At 41.5% G+C, this 27,312-nt stretch overlaps 1 protein-coding gene across 4 annotated transcripts; it reads right to left on the minus strand.

Annotated features, from left to right (window-relative positions):
* Positions 1 to 12,870: 12,870 nt before the first annotated feature.
* Positions 12,871 to 25,737, minus strand: ZNF239 (zinc finger protein 239). 4 transcript variants are annotated; one of them, XR_015157082.1, is made up of 5 exons: positions 25,579 to 25,737; positions 24,748 to 24,788; positions 21,313 to 21,438; positions 17,292 to 17,425; positions 12,871 to 13,280 (listed from the first exon to the last, which is right to left on the minus strand). XR_015157082.1 is itself a non-coding variant. In XM_086382582.1 (5 exons), exon 5 carries the CDS (start codon positions 15,062 to 15,064, stop codon positions 13,850 to 13,852), a length of 1,215 nt encoding a protein of 404 aa, XP_086238708.1. In that variant the 5' UTR covers positions 15,065 to 15,330; positions 17,292 to 17,425; positions 21,313 to 21,438; positions 24,748 to 24,788; positions 25,579 to 25,737; the 3' UTR covers positions 12,871 to 13,849. The 4 variants fall into 4 exon arrangements, 3 of the variants coding, with proteins under 3 accessions (XP_086238708.1, XP_086238709.1, XP_086238710.1); XM_086382582.1 differs by having other exon boundaries at positions 12,871 to 15,330; XM_086382583.1 differs by lacking the exon at positions 24,748 to 24,788 and having other exon boundaries at positions 12,871 to 15,330.
* Between the last annotated feature and the right edge of the window lie 1,575 nt (positions 25,738 to 27,312).

A 27,312-nucleotide genomic window follows, 5' to 3' on the forward strand; every position in this document is an offset into this window, starting at 1 on the left:
TTATCTTTTTCCTAAATTAAAAACTAAAAAATTATGTACCAAATCTATGCATATTGTTTTATATTGCATAGAATAAAAATTATGTGTTTCCTAATTATGTTTTAAGGTGAAACATTCATTTTATAGCTTTCTGGGATTTTTGTTTGTTTTTTTAAACAAAGTAGGAGTTTGTATACTGAATTATTTTTTCTCTTATGTAAATATATTTATCCAGAAAGTAGAGAACTTATTTGGTGTAAGTTTTAAAATGAGAGATCTAAAAAAATCATGTCTCCAAAGTCTCTCAAATTGGAACCTATAATTTTTAAACATTTGCATAACATATAAAAGCCTGTATAATAATTAATAGCCAGTTCTAGCCTGATGCCCACATCCAGCCCACTGCCTGCTTTTCTTGGCCTTGTCAACTAAGAATTGTTCACAGTTTTAAATAGTTAAAAAAAACTAAGCATACTTCAAGACACATGAAAATTAATATGAAATTCAGTGTCCATAAAAAAATGTTTTATTGGAACACAGCCACACTCATCGATTATGGCTGTTTTTGTACAATAGTGCAGTTGACTTGGTTGCTACAGAGAGGTGCAGCCTGCAAAGACTGACCCGTATAGTGTGGAATGAGATGCTCTTAAGTTACTTGCTGTGGCTCAGTAAAATACATCTTAACAGTTTTCCAGTTAGCATTTAAACCTTACCCCTTCTAGCATTTGATTATCTTCTTAACAAGAGTCAAAGGTTTTTCAAAATCCACACCACCTTTTTGAGCAAAATATTCAACTGTCATCATCAGTTCACATGAATTTATAACTCAAAATTTATATATTTACTTTGTATTTTGCAAAAATATGCAAAAAAAAAAAAAGTGTATTCTACATCTCCAGAAAGAAGATTTTTGAAGTTTGTGGATAGAAAATAAGTAAAAGAATCACTAAAAAATGACTTGTTACGTACTGAACTTGGCAAAGGTCAGGACTGTAGGGAAAACTACAACTTAAGAGGACTAGCCTAAGATTTAAATATATGGAGCTGTTTGAAGTTTTCAGGCGGCTTTGCTCTGTGAATGGTAATGCAGGACACAGCCTGCCAGTATGTAAATGACCCTTGGTCTGAGGCTAGAGTGTTCTAGGGAAGAAGAGAGGGAAGAAAAGGACACGTGCTAGTGTCTCTCCCAAGCTTTCTCAGTTAGGTTTCCAGGAGAGAATTAAGCCCTAATTCCCTGTGGCATCTAGAATGGTACCGATTTTGTACCAGCCTTAGGAGAATGGAGAAAATAATCACTCAAATAATTTACTGTGTTCTGTGCTTCAGATGAGCCCAGGGAGCACATGGGAGTCGATGTTTATAATATTATAGAATGGGTGAGGAAGAGAAATGAATTATAAACTCCTGTAGCACAAATGTATAAAACACATCTGCGTACTTACCTTCTGAGCTCTAGGCATTTAGCTGCCTGTACTGTTTTACACCGAACACATTCAAATATCCAGTGTCTACGTTCTCATGTATATACTTAATATAGGGAGGACAGGTATGAAACAGTGAAAGGAGCTGTAGCAAAACCGTTTTGTTTCTAAAAGGGTGTCATTGTTAATACTTTAAATATTAGGATAATCTGATTTCACACCTTTCTTAATAAACTTCAGTACATGGCATACCATGTATTAAATGCCATCCAAAACAGAGTATTTGTATATACAAATACTCTGTTATGAAGAATGAGAGCCTATATCAATAACCAGTGGCTAGGTGTGTAACCGGTGGCCATTCTTATATTGGCTGAACAAGAAACTAAAAGCTAAAGAATTGTGACCAGGGAAAAGATGCTTAAGTGAAAACAGCGTTTATGCTGTCTGAGCAGTCAGTCACAGAGACGCTTATGTTCACTAGAGTACCAGTATTAGATTTTATAAAACAATTGACAAGGGTGTGTGTAATTATTTTCTGATGTTTAAGGTATATGTGCAGATTCAGCCTACTGTAATAATGTAATTTTGCCATTGCTTTTGGCTAACTCCTTTTTTGGAAATGCCCTTTTTTTTTTTTTTTTAATGTATATGCTTTTTTAAATAGTTGGCCATGAATGTGTATATTTACATTTCTGAATTAAAATGCAGTTAAAGTAACTAGCAAGTTTTATTGATATTTGTGACATTTACTGTACCTGAAATTAATCACCACCAGATTGTCCGAAAGCAGCAGGAACTTCTTATATAGGTAAGTAATTAATTTCCATTATTTCTCTTAATTTTACCAATCTTTTTACTGTAAGACTACTCCAACAACAACAACAAAAATACTCTTTTCTTTCCTTTTCTCTCCTCACAGCCACTATTCCTCTTCCTTTTCAAAGCACCAAGCTCTTACAGACAAATTTGAAAATGTTACAAGTGCAGATAATATGTTTTGAAATTTTAAAGCAGTAATACTCTTTTAAATTGAACTTTGGGGAAGAATAAGAAATGAACGTATTTATTATTATTTTCAATTTGTAAAATTTTCCAAATAGTAAAACTGTACAAAGTTAGTATCATCATTCTCTCACATTGTTCACAAATAAAATATTTTTGGTAATCATTGATTATATTTGATGGGAAATACATAAAACATGAAACCATCTTCTAGCACATTAAAAATACTTTAAAAAATTTTTACTGGCTAAAAAACTACATACTTAAAATTGACTGTAAACAAAAATTTTAAATAGGCTAAACATTTAAAAATTACCCTAATGGCAGAAAGTAAAGAAGAACTAAAGAGCCTCTTGAAGGTGAGAGAGGAGAGTGAAAAAGCTGGCTTGAAACTCAACATTCAAAAAACTAAGGTAATTGCATCTGTTCCCATCACTTTATGGCAAATAGAAGAGGAAAAATTGGAAGCAGTGACATGTTATTTTCTTGGATTCCAAAATCACTGTGGATGGTGACTACAGCTGTGAAATTAAAAGACACTTACTCCTTGGAAGGAAAGCTATGACAAATCTAGACAGTGTATTAAAAAGCAGACATTACTTTGCTGACAAAAGTCTGTATAGTCAAGGCTGTTTTTCCAGTAGTCAGGTACAGAAGTGAGAGCTGGACCATAAAGGAGGCTGAGCACTGAAGAGTTGATGCTTTCAAACTGTGGCCCTGAGAAGACTCTTGAGAGTCCCCTGGACTGTAAGGAGATCAAATCAGTCAGTCCTAAAGGAAATCAACCCTGAATATTCATTGGAAGGACTAATGCTGAAGCTGAAGCTCCAATACTTTGGCCACCTGATATGAAGACCTGACTCACTGGAAAAGACCCTGATGCTGGAAAAAATTGAAAGCAAAAGAAGAGGGTGGTAGAGGATGAAATGGTTAGAAACCAAACTGTGTCAGATGAAATTCGTCCACCTCTGAGCCCTGCAAAGGATTGCCTTTTGAGTACAAGTGCTGTTGCATTTTATGGGAATATAAATTATGCAAATTTGAAATAATATGAATATTTGAAAGTTGTATATTATGCATGACGTTTGAAATAGTGCAATATTAAAATTTTTAAAAGTGGCTTGGAGTCATAGAATTTCAAAACACTCTTGAACAGCAAAGTGAGGGCAGTGTTTGATATTACTATATGCAGTCACCTTTAACACAAAATTTAACTTTATCGTGTCAGTTTCCTATATATGTTGTGTATGTGCTTTGAAAGTTTTGTAAATGATCTGCTGACTTGTACTGCTATTTTAATATTCAGTATTGTTATAATCCAAAAAAAATTTTTTTAAATAAGCTAACCCAAATATTCATTTAGGAGTGGTGGTAATGCTTGTGCTGTAAAACATTTCTAAAAACTGGTAACTCTGGAACAGAATCATGTTTTTAATAAAATTTAATTCTGATGCACTGTTTAGTTGGATTGATAGATAATAGCTTGGGATACTTACAACCTATGGAGCAGATTAAATCAAAACTTCTCTATCCTATTTGTAGTTCTATGATTTTTTTAATATAAATTTATTTTAATTGGAGGCTAATTCCTTTACAATATAGTAAGTGTAATAAAATTGGTTTTGCCATACATCAACATGAATCCGCCACTGGTGTACACGTGTTCCCCATCCTGAACCCTCCTCCCACCTCCCTCCCCATACCATCCCTCTGGGTCATCCCAGTGCACCAGCCCTGAGCATCCTGTATCATGCATCGAACCTGGACTGGCAATTCGTTTCACGTATCATATTATACATGTTTCACTGATGGACTCTGTGGGAGAGGGCGAGGGTAGATCTATGATTTTTAAGCGTTCTCTCTCTGGAACCCTCCTGGCAGTCCAGTGGTTAAGACTACAGTTCCATTGCACAGGGCATGGGTTTGATCTTGACCTGAACTAGGCTCCTGCATTCTGCCTGGCACAGCCAAAAACAAAAAAACAACAAAGGAATACCCTCTTTGCACTTTTTTCCAATGGGAAAATTAGTACTTGATGAGTGAATCTTGTCCACTCCACTATGTATTATATAATGCATGGGTTTGTTGAATCTTGGCTTAAAAAAGACAGCTTCAAAAACCTAACACAACCTCTATAAGACACTCTTAGGATGAGGCACTTAGAATATGGACTTTGTATTAGATGTTTTTTATGGTTAAATTTTATAGGTGGGATAATGGTATTGTGATTATGTAAAAGTATGTCCTTAGAAGATACAGGATGACACATTTAGGGCTCAAGTTTCATCACAAGTAAAGACACATCTAGATAAAGCCATAGAAAGATACTAACGTCTGTTGAATTCCAGATGAAGTATGCCTACTCACTGAATCTTCTAAATTTTCTGTTTGAAATTGTTGAAATATTTGGACAATTTTAAATATATTGGGAAATATATTGACCAAGAAAATGTTTATATTGCTTACTGAAATTCTTATGGCTTGGAAATCCCATTTGAGTAAAACATGAAATGGTTGTGCATGTTACCTAGGAGAGATGATACTTTTTTCAGTTGTGCATTTTCACTTTGAACAGTTTTGTGTATTGTCAATGTCAACCAAAAAAGAATGCACAACCTAAAAGCTGAGAGTCGTTTTTTACAACATTCTTAGGACTTCAGGCCTGGGAGGCGGCCTCTCAAGTAACCTTGGGAAAACTGCTCCAAGGAGGCGAGGGGGTTAGCTAGGATATACAGGGGTTTTGCAACAAAGGGCAGATAGTCTGAATGATACAAAATTATTGTAAATTAAAGGAAAACCAAACCGCAAGGAATTTAGCGCTTTTCTACGCTTGGGAAGGTAGAAGAGTCTGGGCTCAAACCAATCCTTTGATACGCACCTCGGCTATCGGCCAGTATCCTGAGCTTCCTCAGGGCGCACCGTGGGGTGTGGTTGCAATCTGAAGGCTGCCAGAAGGCGGGTATTCCTTGTTTGCTTTCTGAGTTCCCTTCAGTTCAGTCGCTCAGTCGTGTCCAACTCTTTGCGACCCCATGAATGCAGCACACCAGGCCTCCCTGTCCATCACCAACTCCTGGAGTTCACTTAAACTTATGTCCATCCAGTCGGTGATGCCATCCAGCCATCTCATCCTCTGTCGTCCCCTTCTCCTCCTGCCCCCAATCCCTCCCAGCATCAGAGTCTTTTCCAATGAGCCAACTCTTCGCATGAGGTGGCCAAAGTACCAGAGTTTCAGCTTTAGCATCATTCCTTCCAAAGAACACCCAGGGCTGATCTGCTTTAGAATGGACTGGTTGGATCTCCTTGCAGTCCAAGGGACTCTCAAGAGTCTTCTCCAACACCACAGTTCAAAAGCATCAATTCTTCAGTGCTCAGCTTTCTTCACAGTCCAACTATCACATCCATACATGACCACTGGAAAAACCATAGCCTTGACTAGATGGACCTTTGTTGGCAAAGTAATGTCTCTGCTTTTGAATATGCTATCTAGGTTGGTCATAACTTTTCTTCCAAGGAGTGTCTTTTAATATCATGGTTGCAGTCACCATCTGCAGTGATTTTGGAGCCCAGAAAAATAAAGTCTGACACTGTTTCCACTGTTTCCCCATCTGTTTGCCATGAAGTGATGGGACCAGATGCCATGATCTTAATTTTCTGACTGTTGAGCTTTAAGCCAACTTTTTCACTCTCCACTTTCACTTTCATCAAGAGGCTTTTGAGTTCCTCTTCACTTTCTGCCATGAGGGTGGTGTCATCTGCGTATCTGAGGTTATTGATATTTCTCCTGGCAATCTTGATTCCAGCTTGTGCTTCTTCCAGCCTAGCGTTTCTCATGATGTACTCTGCATATAAGTTAAATAAGCAGAATGACAATATACAGCCTTGACATACTCCTTTTCCTATTTGGAACCAGTCTGTTGTTCCATGTCCAGTTCTAACTGTTGCTTCCTGACCTGCATATAGGTTTCTCAAGAGGCAGGTCAGATGGTCTGGTATTCCCATCTCTTTCAGAATTTTCCACAGTTTATTGTGATCCACACAGTCAAAGGCTTTGGCATAGTCAATAAAGCAGAAATAGATGTTTTTCTGGAACTCTCTTGCTTTTTCAATGATCCAGTGGATGTTGGCAATTTGATCTCTGGTTCCTCTGCCTTTTCTAAAACCAGCTTGAACATCTGGAAGTCCACGGTTCATGTATTGCTGAAGCCTGGCTTGGAGAATTTTGAGCATTACTTTACTAGCATGTGAGATAAGTGCAATTGTGCGGTAGTTTGAGCATTCTTTGGCATTGCCTTTCTTTGGGATTGGAATGAAAACAGAGCTTTTCCAGTCCTGTGGCCACTGCTGAGTTTTCCAAATTTGCTGGTATATTGAGTGCAGCACTTTCACAGCATCATCTTTCAGGATTTGAAATAGCTCCACTGGAATTCCATCACCTCCACTAGCTTTGTTCTTAGTGATGCTTTCTAAGGCCCACTTGACTTCACATTCCAGGATGTCTGGCTCTAGGTGAGTGATCACACCATCGTAATTATCTTGGTCGTGAAGATCTTTTTTATACAGTTCTTCTGTATATTCTTGCCACCTCTTCTTAGTATCTTAAGTTCCTGCGTTCCCTTAGGGCTCACCAATTAATGCTTAAAGGTGGCCACAACCACGGATGACTATGACGTCCTTTGTTTACTGATATGGCAGGCAGTATTCCATTTCTCCCAAGTAATTCTGAGAAGCTGGCATCATATTTTATCATGATTACTACAATTGCGAACACCACCACACTGAACTGCTGTGCCTCCTGGGAGAAGCCCTATTGTCAACAGGTTTTCAAACTTTGTGTTCTTCTCCCATCATTTCTTCCACCTGCGTCAGGATCTCAGCTAGAGGAACAGCCACCTCACATCCCCGTCCCTACTCTGATCCACGGTTTAGGTCTCACTGCCAGCTTGTGGCCAGGACACCGCCTGTAGGCCAGATGTGGAAGTGCCCTTCAAGTCGGACAGGCGCTCTGGCGCACCTCAGTCGGTGCGGCGGGACTGAAGCGCTCTTGGGGCGTGGCCGGTGCGAACTGCAGGTCGAGCTTGCCTGAGGGCCTGCTTAGGCCTTCCCTTTTCCAGTCTAATAGGTCAGGAAATATTCAGAGAGGCCAGCTAGTGCCTCAAAAACGCACCGGCAGCGGGAGACGGCGCTAGGATGCACATCTACGTTAGTGTCCTCGCCACAAAACCATCTGCTTAGTCTAGCGTTGTATCCGTCCCTGCACTGAGCTAGACGACATAGCTTGCAGGAAAACGTGGACTCTCACCACGGGACACTTGTATTTCTGGGTTTCTGGGTGTTCCTTAAGGGCTCTGGGATCACAATTCATAATGAGTTATGGGCCTGGCCTGATGTGTCCAGCCTTTGTTTTCAGAAGTCCTGATTTGAATTTATTGAAAGACCGACCTGAGATTCGGGGGCTCTGGAAGTTGGAATCCTCAAGTAGGTTCCAACTAAAATGATTTTGTCCCTTAGGTTCAGCTCCTGGTTCCCAGGAACAAAGCCGATCTTGTAAGGTTAAGAGGAATCTCACCTGGAAAGTGGCTCATCCGAGTGGAGACTTCCCACCAGGACCACAGAACCCATGAGGAACAAGGCCAAGAAAGAGCAGACCCTAGATTTGCACAACTAATAGCACAAAGTAACCCTTGTGTTCTGCAAGCCTCCCTTCAGACTGTGACAACGTGTTTGAACTGGAGAGGAGAGATGAACTGGGCTGAGGCAAGGGGCAAATTTGCCTAGGACATTACATGTTTGAGGGTTTGAGAGAGCATAGTATGGGGAAAGATATACCACCTACCACTAAGAAAATGTTCTCTCAGACATTCTTAAAAGCCTTTGACTTATTTCAGATTCTCCACTCTTTCCAGTTCCTGAGGAGGCCTCACAACATGCCCCTTATCACATGGAGCACTGAGAGCTGTGTGTGCTTCCTTCATCCTCACTTCACAGACACAGGAAGTGAGTGAAGGAAAGAGCTTCCTGGATTACTTGTTTCTGCCTAGCACGAAAGATGAAGAAAACTCAGCCCCAGAGGATGAATGTCCAGGTCATCCCATTCTTAGCAGCCTAGCCAGTAGTCAGATTTTCAGACACAGTTAAGTCAAACTTAGTTTCTATCAAAAGACTGAGAAACTACTGCCAAGGTAGTTAAGGACCAAAAGATGTTTCTAAGGAGGACATTTCATCTAGCTAGTGTACGGAGCGTACAGGTAAGAGAACCGGGAAATGCAAGGCAGATCAGATCTCTTGTGATCTATTCTTTCTCCTCCAGCCCCACTCTTGTTCTCTACATGTAGCCTCCTTGATCCCACAGAAAATAACAGATCTAAAGTGAGTTATTCTTTTCCTCCTTCGTTTAGTGTCTTATACGAGACTTTATAGGGTTAGTAAGTTAGAATGGAAATACAGAAATAGATGAAAGCCAACTTCAAGGATAACATACAGGAACACATCGGCACCAGGATGAAGTAATATGCAGAAATACGCAGGTTCTATGCTGTTACTACTCTGTGCTATTGTTGACCCAGTTTGTCTGCGTTTTCTCATAGTCGTAGCAAAAATGCAAATATTGTCACATGATTTGTGTTGGCCCTTAAAGAAATCATCATGCTAATTCCTCATGAGACAGTAATCCTAAACAAGTTTCTTTCCTAATCTTCCTGTAGGTATTACAGTAAATAATCTTTCAGTGACTATGGGAAATGGGTGCAACCAGCTGCCTGCAATTGCTCCTCCTGGAAGCAGCACTTTGTGTTGAAGGAGAATTCAGTCACTTCAGGTTTCTAGGGGATGCAAGACTGGTCTTACAGATCTCTTTGGCTTTGGTATGTAGGCAATGTTGGCTCCTAAAATAAGTTGGAATGGGTTTATTCCTAGAAGAGTTCATAGAGATTGTTACTATGTCTTCCATAAATGTTTGGCAGAATTCACTTGTACCGTCTGGCCTGTACTTTGTGTGGGAAGGCTGTCAGCTACAAATATTAGTTTAATAGGGCTATTCAGTTTTCTCTTTCTTCTTGAGTGAGCTTTGGTAGTTTATACCTTTCAACAACTTTTTCTATTTCAACCAAGTGTTAGATTTATTGGCATAATTAATAAAATTTTATGCTACTTTAGCCACACCCCACACATTGTTATAATTCAAAATATTTTCAGATTTTCATTGTTATTTTCTCTTTATCCCATGGCTTATTTAGGAGTCATTAACTTAAACGTTTGGTGACTCTATATCTTCCTGTTAGCCATTTCTAATTAAGTTCTATTCTGGTCAGAGTGTATCTTGTATGATTTCCATTCTTTTAAGTTGTTTGCAACGTTTTTTTGCCCATAACACGTACACTTGGAAAGAACATGTATTATGCTGTTGTTGGAGTATTCTAAATGTTAGTCAAGTTGGTCGATAATCTTGTATATCCTAACTGACTTTCTGTCCATTTGTGCTATCAATTACCAAGTGTTGAGATTGATAATTTGCCTACAGCTATTTCAATTTTGTTTTTATTTCATGCATTTTGAAGCTCTGTTATAAATGTATTGGAACTAGAAGATAACTGTTTTTCTGTTGGACTCACAAAAGTAGAATGCAGGTCTGTCCCTAAGGGCCATTTGATTTCTACAGAGAAGAAATTTCTCATCTTTTGCTGGTTGACAGTGCACATGGGTTAGGGGAGGAGGACATGTGTGTTTGGAATGAGGGGACTGTCCCGAATACAACATTAAGTTCACTGCTTTCCCTTTCATGTCTCATGCTCATAGTATTACGTATTTCTGAGCCTGCAGCCAAACTGGTTCCTTTTTGTCCTTAATGTAAGCCATATAAATGGCCCCTGCTTCTGCTCTGATACAATAGTTGTCTTTCATATTTCAGTTTTTTATTGAGACCTCCTATTTACTGGTGGTTTTTCTCTTGTTCACTTCATTGCTGTGGTTTTGTAATTTATAGCATTTTAATGCTGTTAAGAGAGATGTTCAACAGCAAATTTTCTAGTCCTTTCCCCTTACCCTTTTGCTTAGCTGACCAAACCCTGAATGATTTCTGTAGCGGCTGGAATCAGCTGCCGCACACTCCCTATGTATTAGCTTTGCCCAGCTCTATGTCTTGAAGCTGCTTGTCAGTATCACCTACTCTCAGGTACCACTCCAATGCCAGTTTTACTCTCACAACTACTTTAGGCATGTTGCTTTGGACTTTCCCTGACTCTCATTACCTACTTTGCCTTCATACTCAGTCATGACTCTCTTTTGCCAATGAAAGTACAGCAAGAAAGGTCATGAAGCTGCGAATGTGAACTTCCAAATTTCTTTCTCTCTGGCTGTGCTGGGTCTCTGTTGCTGCACAGTCTTTCTCTAGTTGCGGTGAGGGGGCTTCTCATCATGGTGGCTTTTCTTGTTGCGGGGCAAAGGCTTGAGAGTGGACTTCAGTAGTTGTGGTATACACGCTTAACTGCCCCTCGGCATGTGGAATCTTCCCAGACCAGGGATCAAACCCTGTCCCCTGCATTGGTGGGCAGATTCTTAACCACTGGATCACCAGGGAAGTACCCCGTTTCTTTTTATCCCCTAACTCTGGCTGTCAGTGGTTTAAAAGATTATAATTTAGAAGTGTAACTGCAAGTAGTGATCATATATTCACCAGTATTTTGAACTTAAGATCTTAAACAATCCATATAGAAAGTAAAAGCACCTACTGAGTAGGTAAGAATTTTAAGAATTTAATCTGTAACCTAGATTCTTTGCCAAATTTGTGATGGAATTATCAATCAAATACAATTATTGAGATTTTCCAAAGGTCTTTGTTCAGGTACCAGTAAAGGATCAATCTTAGGACAACCCTTGAATTCTGAAAAAGAACCATTTTGCAACACGTTTTTTTTTTTTTTTTTTTCATTTTCACATGTCTGAAGTTGAGATGTCTTAAAAATTAACAAAGTGTTTTCTCTTTGTCAATCTATGGCATCTTTAGGACTTCATGAAATGTGAGACATGCCCTGTTCTTCCTGCATTTTCTTTTTAAAATAATTTTCTTTACTTTTGGCTGTGCTGGGTCTTCATTGCTGTGTGGGCTTTTCTCTAGTTGCAGTGAGTAGAGGCTACTCTTTGGTTGCAGTTCGAAGGTTCCTCATTTGCTGTGGCTTCTCTTGTTGCAGAACACAGGCAATAGGGCATGCAGGCTTCAGCAGTTGTGGGCTCAGTAGCTGGGGCTCCTGGGCTCTAGAGCACAGGCTTAGTTGGTCCAAGCCATGTGGGATATTTTCAGATCAGGGATTGAATTTATGTCTCCTGCATTGGCAGGTGGATTCTCTATCACTGAGCCATCAGGAAGGCTCCTTTTCCTGCATTTTCATGCACAAGTTCCTTTTTCTGACTTTCCCTCCAAACTTCCTTACCACAATCAGCAAAATGCTTCCCAAGGACTCTGACCACATTTCAATTTTTTAAGAAAGCTAATGCTTAAAAGAGAACAATAAAAGCTAAACAGAGTTAAAAACATTGCTAAATTAAGGCATGTATAAAAGGAGACTTGGAAAACAGGCTAGTTTATAATCATTTGAGACTTGGACTTTAGATCTGCTCTCTGGACTCATAGATCTACTCTCTGGACTCACTACACATGGATTCTTATGATCATATTTGGCTCTAAGTCCCAAACAGAGTATATATATCAGCCAATTAGAAGACACATGTGACAAATAAGAGTCAAATCCAGAAGAGATGTTCACATATAATCTTATGAGGCCAGGAGGAACTGGGAGGGATTCAAAATTCTAGCACTCACCAAAGCAGAATCACATCAGTTGTGATACCATCTTATGGTATCCAAACTAGTGAGGGTATTATGCAATGCCAAAGCACAGATGCTCAGTCACTACCCTAATCATTCTATGTGGGCTCCTTTGAGTTGGAGTCAAATATTCTGGGATTGCCTCTTGAAGGAAAGCAAGTCCTCCATTTCTTATTAGACATTAGCTACATTTCCTCTAAATTTAACATGTCACTTTCCTGTTATCCATGTCCAGTTAACTGTTTCAGGTTAACTTTGATCAGGATGTACCAGTTATAACCCCAGCTCCTCAAGGTAATAAATACTGCATCTATATTCCCCCACCATTTTTTCATGTACAGATTCTAGTCACTGGTGAATAGCTAAACTATAGGTGACTAGGGAGCCTCTTAAGCCTCACTTGGGGAATCACTGTTTAGAAAATCACGGTTGCAATTAGTTCATTGTATAGTTAACTTCTGCTTTACTTATGTATTCACTAAAAAACAATTTTCTCTCAACTATTTTACAAGCTTATTGTTTTACCTTCTAGGAGATGATCCTTAACCCTCTGAGGTATCCTAGCTCCACACCCCAATTGAATTATGTATGATAGAGTGCATATTTTAAGCCTTGTCGTCTCAAAACATACTCTCCAAGCCTTCCTCAAGTTCCAAAGCGTAAATTTAATCAGAGAAGAGAGAAAATACAGAAAGAAAGGAAAAAAGCCAAGCAAAACAAACAATAATCGTTTAGCCATTAAGTGAAGCAAGGACCTGTAATTCCTCTAGAATATAGATAATATTCTGAGCCATGTCCTTTGAGCTGTTTTGCAGATACTGAAACTGCCACCAGATGCAAGAAGTTGTTTGCTGCCCATAAGCAAGCAGACCCCAGATGGGTTAGAAACAGAAGGTTGATGATATTGACTCTTAATTGCCTCACCATCAACCAATGAGAAGAATGTCCATGAGCTGATCATGCACCCCACAGTCCCCTGTTCCTCACCTTATGTTTCTCTGAAAGCCATCAGTTTGGGTCTGATGAGCACCAGCTGCTTGGACTCCTTTGGTGCCCTGCAATAAATGGTGCACTTCCTTTACAACCCAGTGTCAGTAGATTGGCTTTACTCTGCTTGGCCAAGAAGACCCAAGTGTGGCTCAGTAACAATGTTGTCAAAGCAAATGACTTTTGGGGGTTATAGCAAATATTAAAACATATTGTGCAATCATAGTTTAAAGAGGGCTACTCAGGACTGGAAGGAAATATGAAAAACACAAGGCACACGATTTGAAGAGAAAGCCAAAGTCCCAGATTCTCAGCGAGTGTGAACAAAGTCAACGTGTTCTGCTTAGACAAATATAAGCTTCTTGCACTTAGAAATGCTGGGTAGGATATGTAGCTCTAGTAACACTGGGTGAATGACAAAGTACAGACGTTTTCGCTCTGCCCATCTAAGCAACAAGAACAATCAATTCACTGTGTAGCATAACAAAGTGCTTGGTACTTAAATACTTTGAGTGAATGACTTTCAGTGAGGGAACATATCTGAATAACTCTTACTATATCCTGAGACTGTGAAAGTAAGAGTGATGTTAGAAATACTGAAGTCTTTGAAGTAAGAGCATGTGATTGAAGACCTCATTTAATGGGGATCTTTCCTGTGGACCCGCTGGTGGATGTGGAGGTTGGAGCTCTGGCTGAAGCCCTTCCCACATTTGTTGCACTCGTAGGGCTTCTCTCCAGTGTGGACTCTCTGGTGGATGAGGAGTTTGGAGCTCTGGCTGAAGCCCTTCCCACACTTGCCACAGTGATAGGGCTTCTCCCCAGTGTGGACTCTCAGGTGGATGCGGAGGTCTGAGCTCTGGCTGAAGCCCTTCCCGCAGTCGTAGCACTGGTAAGGCTTCTCCCCTGTGTGTGAACAGCGGTGGATGTGAAGGTTTGAGCTCTGACTGAAGCCCTTTCCGCACTCCCCACACTTGTAGGGCCTCTCCCCTGTGTGGATGCGCTGGTGGATGTGCAGGTTGGAGCGCTGACTGAAGCTCATGCCGCACTCCCCACACTCGTAGGGCTTCTCGCCAGTGTGCACTCGCTGGTGGATGTGCAGTTTGGAGCTCTGAGTAAAGCCCTTCCCGCACTTGTCGCATTTATAAGGCTTCTCACCTGTGTGGACTGAGTGATGAATGAGCAGACTTGAACTCCTGGTGAAGCCCTTTCCACACTTATCGCACTTATAAGGCTTCTCATCTGCGTGGACTTCACGGTGGATGAGGAGACTTGAGCTCCTTGTGAAGCCCTTCCCACACTGATCACATCTGTAGGGCTTTTCTTCAGTGTGGTCCCTCTGATGAAGGACTAGATCTGAGCGCTCCCTGAAGTCCCTGCCACACTGACTACATTTGAATACTTTCTGTGAACGGCGGATTTTCTCACCAGGGTGACCACCTGGGCTGGCGGTACATGTTTTCCCACAGTCTTGATGGCTACAGGGCTTCTCCTCTGTATGAGCTCTCTGATAATGATGACTGGCCACCCGAGATTTCCAACCACAAACGTCTTTGTGGTTATAGTCAAAGGGCTCCAAGGATTCTTTCAACTGGCCAGTATGGCAGACTGTCTCCCCTTTGAGCAATGGCAAGACTACTTCTTTTACATCAGCCACAAGTTTATCTTGAAGGTTCTCTGAACAATGTTCGATGGGAGGACTTTTTGCCCCTGTCAGTTTCCTCTCAGTGCTTTCTTCAGTTACAAACAGACTTTTGCTTTCCTGAGGATCCTGGGGCTCTTTCTTACAGAATGAGGAGTCCTGGGTGGCCATCTGGATTGGGACTTTCAAAGATGAATAGTCTTCACTCTCCATGTTTTTCTAAATCATCACTCTGAAGAGTCACCACACTGCTTGTGGTTCCTGAAAATATTAGAAGATACTTTTCTCCACTTCTGACAAGTAGAAAGATCCAGTTCAGGGTTACTTACACCTCCCTGTGAATATTCACAATTTAATTCTGACTCCTCGTTACTGTACTAAGCCACCTCTTCCAAAATTTGCCAGCAGGAAGGCTCTAGAGGTAATAGATAACATAAGTACTTTATCTTCATTTTCCACAAAATTTTCATTCAAGTCTCCTAGGAAACAAAGGGAAGTCAGTGATAACAAACAAAATTTCAAGATTTCAGAGCTGCCTAAGGTAACTAGCAAAAAGTTCAGTCTTGTCCTTTACTCATGTCCTTTGGGTTAATGTCAGGAAGGGAGAGGCCTTGGGTACACAAAACAGAAATCTTGTCTCTGCTTTTAAGTACTGCCAATAAAAGCATTTGTACCCTAGCCTTGTAGAAGGCTATGAATCCCACATCCTTGTTATCCCACAATTAACATTTATTCCATTTTATCAATTAAATGTCAATGAAAATAAAATGAAGTACTTGACTTTAATAAGTGTTTGGGATACAAAGAAGAAAATACAAATCCTTTTGCTTGATAAGCTAGAATCTACTGGGAAGAAAGACAAATAGGTCAACAGTAATGCCATGTAAGTGCTTCTATATAGATGCATGCACAGCTAGTCATGGGGACACAGAAGGAAGGGCAGTTGGCTCAAACCTTGGGGAAGATTTCTAGGAGCAAATGTAAGGGGAAAAAAAGTGGAACGTGGAGAGAAAATATGACATGTTCTGGAAAAGTATAAGTAGTTTCTTGTGAAGGAAGTAAAACAGGTAACAGTGGAAAGACTACGCCTGGAGAGAAAGACAAGGGCCAGAACAAAGGGCTCGGTGTGTAGCTAGAGATCCCCCCAGAGATGTAAAGCTATTAAGGATTACAGTTGTGAGTGAAATGACTGACTCTGTGATTATAAATACCATCATAAATGAGCAAGACTTTAAGGTGGAGAGAGAGCTGCTGTAGCAAATCAGGAGTGTGATGAGGAGGATGGTTACGGACAGAAAGGGAGAGATTTGTTCTAAATCACATGACAACTGACTAAACTCAAAAGGGAAAGCAGGCCCCAAGCATGACCCTCAAGTCCCTTGAATGAGTGACGAGGTATGGGCTACTATCTCATAAGACAGGGGATCTTAATCTCCAAGGCTAGAGTAGGGAAGGGGACAGAAAACAAACTCAGAATCTCACTTTTTAAATTTGTGGTGCTGGTGGAATATTCTGTTCAGTAAGTGAAACACGTGGGTCTGGAGCTCCTGGGAGAGAACTGTGCTGGGAATATAGATTATAGACTTACTACAGATGGTCCCTGACTGACGACGGCGTCACTTACAAATTGTCGACTTTATGGTGGTGTGACAGTGATATGCCTTTGAATTCTGACCCTCTCCTGGGCTAGCAATATGCTGGACAAACCTCCCTCGTGATGCTGGGCAATGGCCGCAGCTGCAGCTCCAAACAGCATGCTCACAGCCACGGTCTTTCACTTTCAGTGCAGCGTTCAATGAACTGCACGAGGCCTTCAGCACTATTATACAACAGGCTTTGTGTTAGGTGCTTTTGCTCAACTTTAGGCCAGTGTCAGTGTTCTGAGCATAATTAAGGCAGGTTAAGCTAATTTATGATGTTCAGCAGATTAGGTGTATTAAAGGCATTTTTGACTTAAAAGTATTTTTCCATTTACAATGAATTTATGGGGATATAACCCAACTAGAAGTTAAGGAAGATCTGTAGTATGTATGTTAATCAAAACAATTAGGGTGAAGATCCTTATATTACACTGAAACGACCAAAATAAGAAAATCCACAATGGTCTTGGAAAAAAAGACAGACTGCCATTACTAGAATAAAATCGCTAGGGAACTCCTTGTGATAGAGTGCAGATGGATGAGGTCTAATGGAGAAACAAACAAACAAAAAACAAATGCACAGCTCAAATTACGTACAGAAAAAGGCTCCTGAAGAAGTAGGAGAACGTCTGAAGAAGTCCGAGAAATTAAAATTCCAAGCTCAGAATCAACTATTCTGAAGTAAGAGAGGTTTGTTCTGGAAATAGGTTTATTATATCATGTTGGGCATTTCTAATGTCCCAGATAACATACTGGCCTTAAGAGGCAATCTCAAAAAAAGGGTCTACATCGTAACTCACCATCTGGATTCTTACTAGATTCATGCCAAGCCCAGTCAGCAGAGGTGTCCCCTGAGAGCTGAACACACGTGCACCAGGAAAGGGCTGAGCATCAGTAGGGTGGTGCACTCCAGGATCATGCTGCGAACATAGGACTTTTGAAAAAAGAGACAAGAAACATAAGGAAACAAACAAGAAAGGTAGAAACTCATGTCAATAAAGAGAGACGCAAACTCATGACACAGTAAACAGAGGTAACAGAATTTAAAAGGTTCATAATGAAAACCCAGAGAAATCTGAGGGAATATCACATCTAAAAAACTACGACCTAATAATAAAATATAAACACACTGCTATAAAGAATAATTAGAATTTTTCTAAATTAATAAAAAGGTTGAAAACAATGATAATCATAATATTTGAGACTTGTTGTTCAGACACTAAGTTGTATCTGTCTCTTTACAACCCAAGGACCACAGCACGCCAGGCTTCCCTGTCCTTCACTATCTCCCAGAGTTTGCTTAAACTCATGTCCATTGAGTTGGGGATGCCATCCAGCATTTAAGATTTACTGTCCTCATTTGGAGCACTCAGACAGCAGACGCATGGTCCTACATGAGAAAAACTATTAGGACACTCACTCTGCACTGGAAGAACCGCGGTTAAAATGATCGAGTAATTTGTGTCATAGCTACTGTCAGGCAGCTTGATTCTAAGGTCTGCAATCTAGATGGGTCAAATAGCTAAACGAATATCCACCTAAAATGAAGACTGAGGGGCACTCAAGGAACGCAAAGTAAAGGTAGACAGATGGATGACGAAAGCCTACCTTGTGCGAGTTCGATGAATATAGTGCAGGTAGAATGAAGAGAAAGAAATGATCAAAGAATTAACAGGGAAAAAAATTTTCTTAGAATTCAGGAGTCAGGGCTCACTAAATGTTAAAAATTGTGAAACCTCAGGACTTCAACAAAACAAAAAAACCTCAAAAAAACCCCCCAAAAACCCAGAAAATGCTAAATGCATCTAGACAGAAAAGCCAAGTTATGTGCAAATACAAATGAGAATTATATTGACAGTGAACTACAGAATAGCAGTATTGTATACCTGAAGATAAACGAGCAATATCTTCTAATTTAGGAAATAAACTGACTGTAAAATTAGCCTTCTATCTCATACCCAAGTCAATCAGTAGACTGGCTAGACACTTTTTCAGGTAAGGAAGGATTTAAAAAATTACTGAAACAATTATTCAGCAGTGTACTGTGGTAAAAATTTTTAAATTAAGAAAAAGATGACATATAAGAAATAGCAGTGAGCATTAAGAAATCAGTAAAATAGATAAGCTGAATCAACTGTTGATATATAAAAGAAAACAGTAATTAACCAAATCAACCAAAATGCTCTAGAAACAGAATGGAAAGGGAAAAACCTCAAATAAATATATTTTGAAAAGCAAAAATTAGTTGTAGGAAAAAACAAAAAGCAGAACTGTAATCTATGTATACTATTTGACTCTGCAGGAACAAGAGTTATGAAGTCAAAGCAATGTAAGTATTAATCACTGATGTGACTTTGACATAAACTCTCGGGATGATGGGCATGTTGGGGGAAATAATGAAGTCAATACAAAATATAAAATATTGATAAGCTGAAAAAATAGCAGTATATCATAATATAATAAATTAAAACTAAAACTACCTGTTAACACTGGTTAAAAACCCAAAGCCCACTGACACATGTTGCTTGTGAATGTAAACTGGTATCACCCCTCAAGAAGGACATTTTAACAATTATGTCTCAAAACCACAAATCTCCGCGCTCAGCAGTCCAGCTCAGCGGTTTTATTCTTCAGATTTCTTGGCACAGTTGTGAGTGCTACTTGCACAAGGTTTATTCACTGCAGACAGCTTGTGACAGCAAATGATCAGAATTCCAAGTAGAGACCCCACCTTTACTTTTGCCTCTCTGCACACCAGTCTCTTATCAAGCAGTCCCAGTGATACTGGGTAAATAAGTTCATACCATTGTATTGTCCCAATGGCTTCCCACTGAACTCAACACAAATTCACATTTTTTTACCAATGCCGTCAATGCCACGAATGAACCAACCCCCACTCTATTCTTCCCAGACGCTTCCTGTGTTCTAGCCACACTCCTTCTTTTAGGTGTCTGGGTCTCCTCGTGAACTATTCTCTTGCCTGGAATATTCTTCCCCTACCCAGTCACCTGTTTAATGCCCACTAATGCTTTAGGTCTCAGTTTAAACACCACTTCAGAGGCTTTCCTTGAACCTCTCAACAATACATTTATCACTCTTGTCCCATCCCATGCCCTCATTCTCTCAGAACACAATTCTCCATCCTTCACAGGACTTAATGAATTCACAGTAACACGCTGTATTTACTATAATGTCTCTTTTACAAGACTATAAGACATATTTCTTTGCTGCTAAACTCCACAGCAGTCAATTTTTAAATCTTGATTCCCTGCTGTCTCAGACTGTAAAGAATCTGCCTGCAATGTGGGAGACCTGGGTTCAATCCCTGGGTTGGGAAGATACTCTGGAGAAGGGAATGGCAACCCACTCCAGTATTCTTGCCTGGAGAATTCCATGGGCAGAGGAGCCTGGAGAGCTATAGTGCACGGGGTTGCAGAGTCGGACTCAACTGAGTGACTCACACACACACGTGTACATAAAGCAGTGGAGTATTAGATACGTTGCTTTCCCTCCAGAAACCTGGCTGGAACCAAAGAAAATCAATCAGACTTGCAGATCTAATCGTTAAAATAAAAGTATACAAAAAATGTGTAATCAGGTATGAGCCTGTGAGATATCAATTGAAAGTTCCGAGAAAAGAAGGAGATCGAGGACCTCCCTGTTTGGTACACTGGATATCAATCTGCCTGCCAATGCAGGTGATATAGGTTTGATCACTGGTCCAGGAAGATCCCACATGCCATGGAGCAACTAAGCCATGCACCACAACCCATGAGCCCGAGTGCCTCAACTACGGAAGCCCACGTGCTCTAGGGGCTGTGCTCCACGACAAGAGGAGCCACGGCAATGAGCAGCCTACTCACCGCAACGAAGAGTAGTCCTGCTCCCTGCAACTAGAGAAAAGCTGGCATGCAGCAACGAAGACCCAGCACAGCCAAAGATAGACAAAATTAACAAAAAAAAAAGGAAAAGAGAAGGAGATTGAATGGGGGGTGGTCGAAGATCTCACACAGGTAAATTACTTGAAATAAAATCTTAACAGACAGAATTCACAAGAAACCAGAGCATGGTAATCAAGGGCCCCAGAGCAAGGAAGCATGGAGACCTCAGGAAAACAGGCTTAGCTGGAAAGGAGGTCGACCATGGGGCAGCAGAGAATAATGCTCTGTAGTAAAAGTAGAGCTTGAAAGGCTCTGAAAGCGAGGGGGAGGTTTAGAGGCTCTACACCAGCAACTAAAGGTAATGGGCATGGAGAATTCTCCATTATACTATAATCCTCAACTTGCTCCAACTGAGAGAGCACATCTGAGACACACAGGTGTGGGTGACTGTGCAAAAAAAAAAAGCAGTCTCAAACTGGCTTATAAAGGACGGACCACATACGGTTTCTTGGACAATTCTCCACGTAAGGCTACCATTCTCCAGTTCTCACCAAGTAAAGCTCTTTAGGGTCTTCCAGGTGGCACAGTGATGAAGAGCTCACCTGCCAGTGCAGGAGATGCCAGAGACATGGGTTGGACCCCTCGGTCAGGAAGATCCCTTAGGGCAGGAAATGGCAACCCACTCCAGTATTCTTGCCTGGAAAATTCCATGGACAGAGGAGCCTGGCGAGCTACAGTCCATGGGGTCACAAAAAGCTGGACATGACTGAGCATACACACACAGAGTTCTTTAGCTGCTTAGAATAATCAAAAACATCCTTTTCTGCCAAAAAGAAATTAAGAAAGTGATTCCTCAACTATAGCTGCTGGGGCCCCATCGATATTTAAATCTGAAGAAACAGAGACTCCAGGGCATTGGTGTTCAAGTTCATGTTCTTACCCACTGAGACCAAGTGGCTGTAGTTCTCCAGCATCACAGCTCTGCGCAGCTTCCTCTCAATAGAGTCCAGCAACCCCACTCTTTCTTGGTGAAGTCCACAGAGGCGTCCTTGAATGCTACCTGTTCCTAAAACATTAAGCACATTCCTCCTCAACTGACAACCATCTGAACAAATGCCCCAGAAGGAAGGTGCGGTTGGGAGCACTGGGAGAGGGGAGAAGGATGCAGAGGAAGTGTGTAGTTCAGGCTGATCTCAGTCTAGTCTGGATGGAGAACCTTTCCTTTCTCATTTCCGTGCTGGGCTGTCCTTTTGCCCCGTTCCTACCATCATCCTGATAGCCTTAACACTAAGGAGAACAATTTACTCAACATGCTAACCTCAAATTTCTTAATCTCTTTAATGCCAATGATCTTTGCCTCATTTCAAACTCAGGAACCACAATTAGGGCCATTTCACTATTTGGATCACTCTGTTTTTGAAATATTATCTCAAAATGCACACCTTAAAAACATCTTCCTATTTTTTCTTCTCTTCTTCCTCCCTCACATCTATTTTACCAAGATCATCATCCTTTACTCCTTCCTTTTTCCTCTCAGCCAAAGTATACTTCTGAGATCAATTTTTCCCCTAGTCATATAAATCATATGTCCTTTCTTCTTCTAAACTAAGTAGTCGAACATTCCTAGAAAATATAAAATAGCACATTTACCCACAACCATAGAACACCCTCCTTAGGTATTCCCAAACATTTATCTCTAGTCCTAACCTTTCTTCTCAATTCCAGGCTCAAACTTCCCATCTACACTTGGATGTCTAAAAGGCACTTAAAACATATCAAGCCCCAACAGAATTTTTTTTTTTTAATCTTTTGGCTGTGCCGCATAGCCTGTAGGGATCTTATTTCCCTGACATGGGATCAAACCTATGCCCCCTGCTTTGGCAGTTCGGAGTCTTAACCACTGGACCACCAGGTAAGCCACCCCAACAGAATTCTCGCTCCCACAACCTCCAGCAGTATCTGCTCTTCCCTTGTCGTCCCCCAAGTGCCGCACAACCTACTAAACTGCTCAAGCCCAAGTCCCAGAAGTCCTTTCGATTTTCTTCTCACTTCCTCACATTTTATTCATCACCAAGTCATCTCAACTCTGACTTTAAAGCATATCTGAAGCCACCCACTTCTCTCCAGCTTGCACTATTACCATTACAAGTCCCAGCTGTCGTTAACTTTCCACCTACACCAACCTCCTAAATTTGTCTTCCCACACATGATGAATCTTCCACACAGCAGAGGGTGATCTTTTAAAACACGTACCACGCACGGCATGAAACTCTGCAAAGGCTTTTCCATGCACATGGAATAAAATCCAGACTGTTCATTCTGGCCTGCAAGGCTTTACAGACTGGGGTCCTGTCAATTCTTCAAGCTCAGCCTGCGTCCTTCCCCGCTTACATTTCACCTGGCTTCTGTGACCACACTCAACTAATCTTTAAATCCTCAGCAAACAGCACACCTGACTCAAAATCTAAATGACAAATATTTATTTATAAATTCACAATTAAAATCATGAAATGATACAAGTAAAAGAGAAATCTCGAGATCATCCAACTCGGCACTCAATTTACAGATGAGAAAACTAAGGTTCATAACTGCAAAGTGACTCATTCAAAGTCACAGAGGCAGAGAAGGGTTAAATGGGACTCGTACCTTTCAGCAGAATCAAGGACAATGTCTGGTATACAGAAAACAGTAAGTACTGAGGGAATGAAGTCCTTTCTTTAAATTAAAAAAATTATTAACATATGCCAAGATCTCAAAATGTCACTGTTCTAGCAATCCCCAACTTCATCACAGTGCATAATCATTAGGGAAGAGATAGAAGGAAAAAAAAAAAAAGAGCACAGGTTCTTATGTCAATCTTTGCTGAAGTTCCCAATTATATTCAAGACACAAATATCATGCTTTCAATACTTTGAGGCAGCTTACTGTCCTCTAAAGAAACTGATTTTTATAAGAACTCATGGTACCTTTCTATGGATGTGGATGTGAGGATGGTTTTTGCCAACCAAAAAGATGGTCTTGCTGGTGGTGCTGTTAAGAATTAGTTCATTTTTCCGCCCCCGCCCCCCTAAAATCCATGCCTGAAACACTGTAAATCAACTATACTTCAATTTTTTAAAAATCATCTAATATTAAAAAAAAAAACCCCAGCCTGATATTTTATTCAAATAACTCCTGGTGTGATGACCTGTTTAGTTACAGAGAAGAAACAGCACGAAGTTAGAAAACATGGGGTTGACTTCTGACTTTGCTGTTCTCTGCAATAAAACACAAGAATTCTGCTCCCTCAGAATTAGAGCTCTCCTCTGTAAGATGATGGCACCAAGGCAGAGAGCTAAGAGGGGCTTCCCTGGTGGCTGGTTAATCCCTTCCTTTTCAAACACTCTACGATACTGTCAGTCTTGAGGTAGCTTTCTAGAAGTGGTTTTGTGCAGACAAATGACAAGCTTTTTTAAAAAGCCTACATGGTAATTCAACAATTCATTGTACCAATTAAAATGTAGATACGTTGATAAAGGGAACAAAACAAGCAGAACTCAAAAGATGAACAACCCATCCTATCCACCTTAGTGATGCTCACATCAAGTATGCAGAGAAATACTTCACAATAAATGCAATAAATCTTTGGGTTGTACAAAGATCAGAGAGAAAAAAGAAGTGAAATTCTCCTTTCAGGTGGTCTAGAGGAATGTTGCTTAGGAACCTTTAATTTTTAAAGAACACCACAGATAATCTGATGCACAGCCTGGCTGAGGAGGATTTCTGGGAGTGACATGGTAATTACTAAGCTGTTATGTAACACATTTTCTCATGTCTTTAACTCAAGTTTAATAAATGATTATTGTTAATGTGCATACTTTTTTCCACACACATCACATGCTCATGAAGAAAAGCACCGCAGTTTATAATTCTATTTGCTTTCCTGAGACCACTTAGCACTAGATTGAATATGTAACAGCTTTGGATGACTGTCAATGTCAGAGAAATGTCTGGCAGGAAAAGGCATGCTTCCAGAGATTGGACCAAACATGCTGTGTTAAGTCTTTCAATAAAAGAGCATAGCCCAGTCCTCTGAGGAGTGAATCAAAGGAGGCAGGGTAGTTCAGTGAAAACAGGGGCAGCATTTAAAGTCAGCAGATTGTGCAGGCCCCAGTGACATCATTTGATAGCTATATGCTCTTAGTGTCTTAATGTTCCTATACTCACATTGATAAACACTATATGTCTCACGCTGAAGTCCGACAAAGTAAAAAAAAAAAAAAAAAACCAGAACCAAGACAGGACCTGACACCAGATACACACTCAGTTAATGCTGATGTCCTTCCCAAAAAAGAAAGGATATTTCCATTCTCAGAGAAAAGAAACCCCAACTCACCTGGAACTTGGTCATTTTCTCCTTTCAGGAAGGACAGATTCCTGGAAAAGTGGAGTTAAGGGAAGCGAAAAAGCCGTGAAAATCAGGTCCACTTTGCTGGACACAGACTAGCCAGTCCAGCAAGACTGCCGGGGGAAAAACGTTATCAGGTCCTGTTGCCTTTACACACCCTCTCCTGGGATGCTTTCGCTGTCTCTTCACGCTGTGCCTCCCTCGCCTCTCTCCACCGGGCTCTGGATCAAATAGCCCAAGCCTCCCTCGCAAACCCATGAAAATAAGAAAATCCCACTGCCCCCAGCAGCTCTAAGATGTGCCTACTTCCCCAGCCATTGCCCTGAAGTTCTAGTTAGAGCAAGCTCTCCGGATGAATGTGTCGCCTCTCGGAGATATTTCAGCTGCTCGAGACGCCTGAAAGTGACTCTATCGGGGATGCAGGGGCTCTGACGCAATCTCTTTTCAGCGAAGGCAGGACTGTGGGGACGGGAGGGTTGGTCCCTCACAGGAGCCCCTCTCGGTCTCCTAACGTCCACCGAAAACCTCCTTCGAATAAGGCCAGTCATCGGCGTGTAAAAGGCCGGTGTGGCCAACTGCGAAGCTCCCAGGCCAGCCAAGGCCGAAGCTCAGGCAGTAGAGACGAGGGCCCCTCGGAGCCACTGCCGGCTCAGCGCTTGGGTCCGCCTGGTCTCAGTTCATCACCGCTATGTCTGGGGAACGCAGCGCCGGCCGCGGCGCGCGGACACACGTGCGGCCCTTGATCGCACCTCCGCCAGGACGCGCGCCCTCCCACGGCCACCCGCCAGGCTTCCGAGCCCCCGCAGCCCAGAGCCTCACCCGGCGACACTCCCACGACTCAAACGCCAGACGCCTCTCCGCCGGCTGCGCAGGCTGCGCTGCTTGCCAGGCCTTTCTCGCCTCTCACGTGGAATCTGATACCTGGAAGCGCAGGACTCGTGATACTGACCCGCGCCAGCGCCTAGGGCCCGGAACTACGAGTCCCAGAAAGCCGCGGGAGGGCCACGCCCACTTCCGGCGCCATTCCCGGGGCTTTGCCAGAAGCTGCGCTGGAGGGTGTGGTGCAGTTCCCTGCGAAGTGTTCTTTGAAATTCGCAACTAGTTCCTTCAGGTTATCCTCATATGTGGTATTTTCTTTATTTCTTTCTTGTATTTATTTTCAGTTCAGTTCAGTCTCTCAGTCGTGTTCGACTCTTCGCGACCCCGTGAATCGCAGCACACCAGGCCTCCCTGTCCATCACCAACTCGCAGAGTTTATCCAAACTCATGTCCATCGAGTCAGTGATGCCATCCAGCCGTCTCATCCTCTGTCGTCCCCTTCTCCTCCTGCCCCCAATCCCTCCCAGCATCAGAGTCTTTTCCAATGAGTCAGCTCTTCGCATGAGGTGGCCAAAGTACTGGAGTTTCAGCTTTACCATCATTCCTTCCAAAGAAATCCCAGGGCTGATCTCCTTCAGAATGGACTGGTTGGATCTCCTTGCAGTCCAAGGGACTCTCAAGAGTCTTCTCCAACACCACAGGTCAAAAGCATCAATTCTTCGGTGCTCAACCTTCTTCACAGTCCAACTCTCACATCCATACATGACCACAGGAAAAACCATAGCCTTGACTAGACGGACCTTTGTTGGCAAAGTAATGTCTCTGCTTTTGAATATGCTGTCTAGGTTGGTCGTAACTTTCCTTCCAAGGAGTAAGAGTCTTTTAATTTCATGGCTGCAGTCACCATCTGCAGTGATTTTGGAGCCCCCAAAAATAAAGTCTGACACTGTTTCCACTGTTTCCCCATCTATTTGCCATGAAGTGATGGGACCAGATGCCATGATCTTCGTTTTCTGACTGTTGAGCTTTAAGCCAACTTTTTCACTTAAGTGCTACTGGGTGAAAAGAACGGAAATATCACCCGCAATTTCTTTCTCTTTAAAAACATTCTGAAATGAGTATCCCCCTTCTCACCTCTGAAGTTCATTCATTTAGCAAACATTTGAGGTCCTGCTATGTTCCAGGAACTGTCCAAGACGCTTACGCAAAAATAATCACTGTGGATGTTAAATTCTAGTGAGGTCTCCCACTAGAGCAGTATAGGATTTTGATAAAAGGTATAGTGTGTTGTAAAAGTTTTATGTGTTACGGAAAAAGCGGAGTTTAGTCGGGGTATTGAAGGTGTTGGGCACGTGTGGATTGAGACATGCCGGAACAAAGACTGAGGAAAGAAGGGAGTCAGTCAGTTGTGTAATACTCAGGGGTTCGAACTCTTTCCTAAATGTACACAGACATGATTGTACAAACAGATACACTTTTTAAACAAAAATGGGGTCATACTGTGTATGGTAGTACTGTGTGTCATTGATTTACATGGAAATCTTGCTTCCTGAGACCCTTTTAGTTGTTAATGCCTTCAAAGAAATGGCACCATAATTCTCCCCAGTGGTGTCTCCATTATTTTCACTCCTCACTGAGTGATACAGGGCCTCTCAGTCTCTCCAGAATACTTTCTCTTCAGATTTACCCTGGGGTGAAAGAGCTGTTGCCTAGACCTCTCCTCTGTACCTTTCC

Source organism: Bos grunniens, chromosome 28 (genome assembly GCF_055505025.1).
Source record: "Bos grunniens cultivar Pamir isolate PY7600 chromosome 28, Bosgru_T2T1.0, whole genome shotgun sequence".
NCBI lineage: Eukaryota > Metazoa > Chordata > Mammalia > Artiodactyla > Bovidae > Bos > Bos grunniens.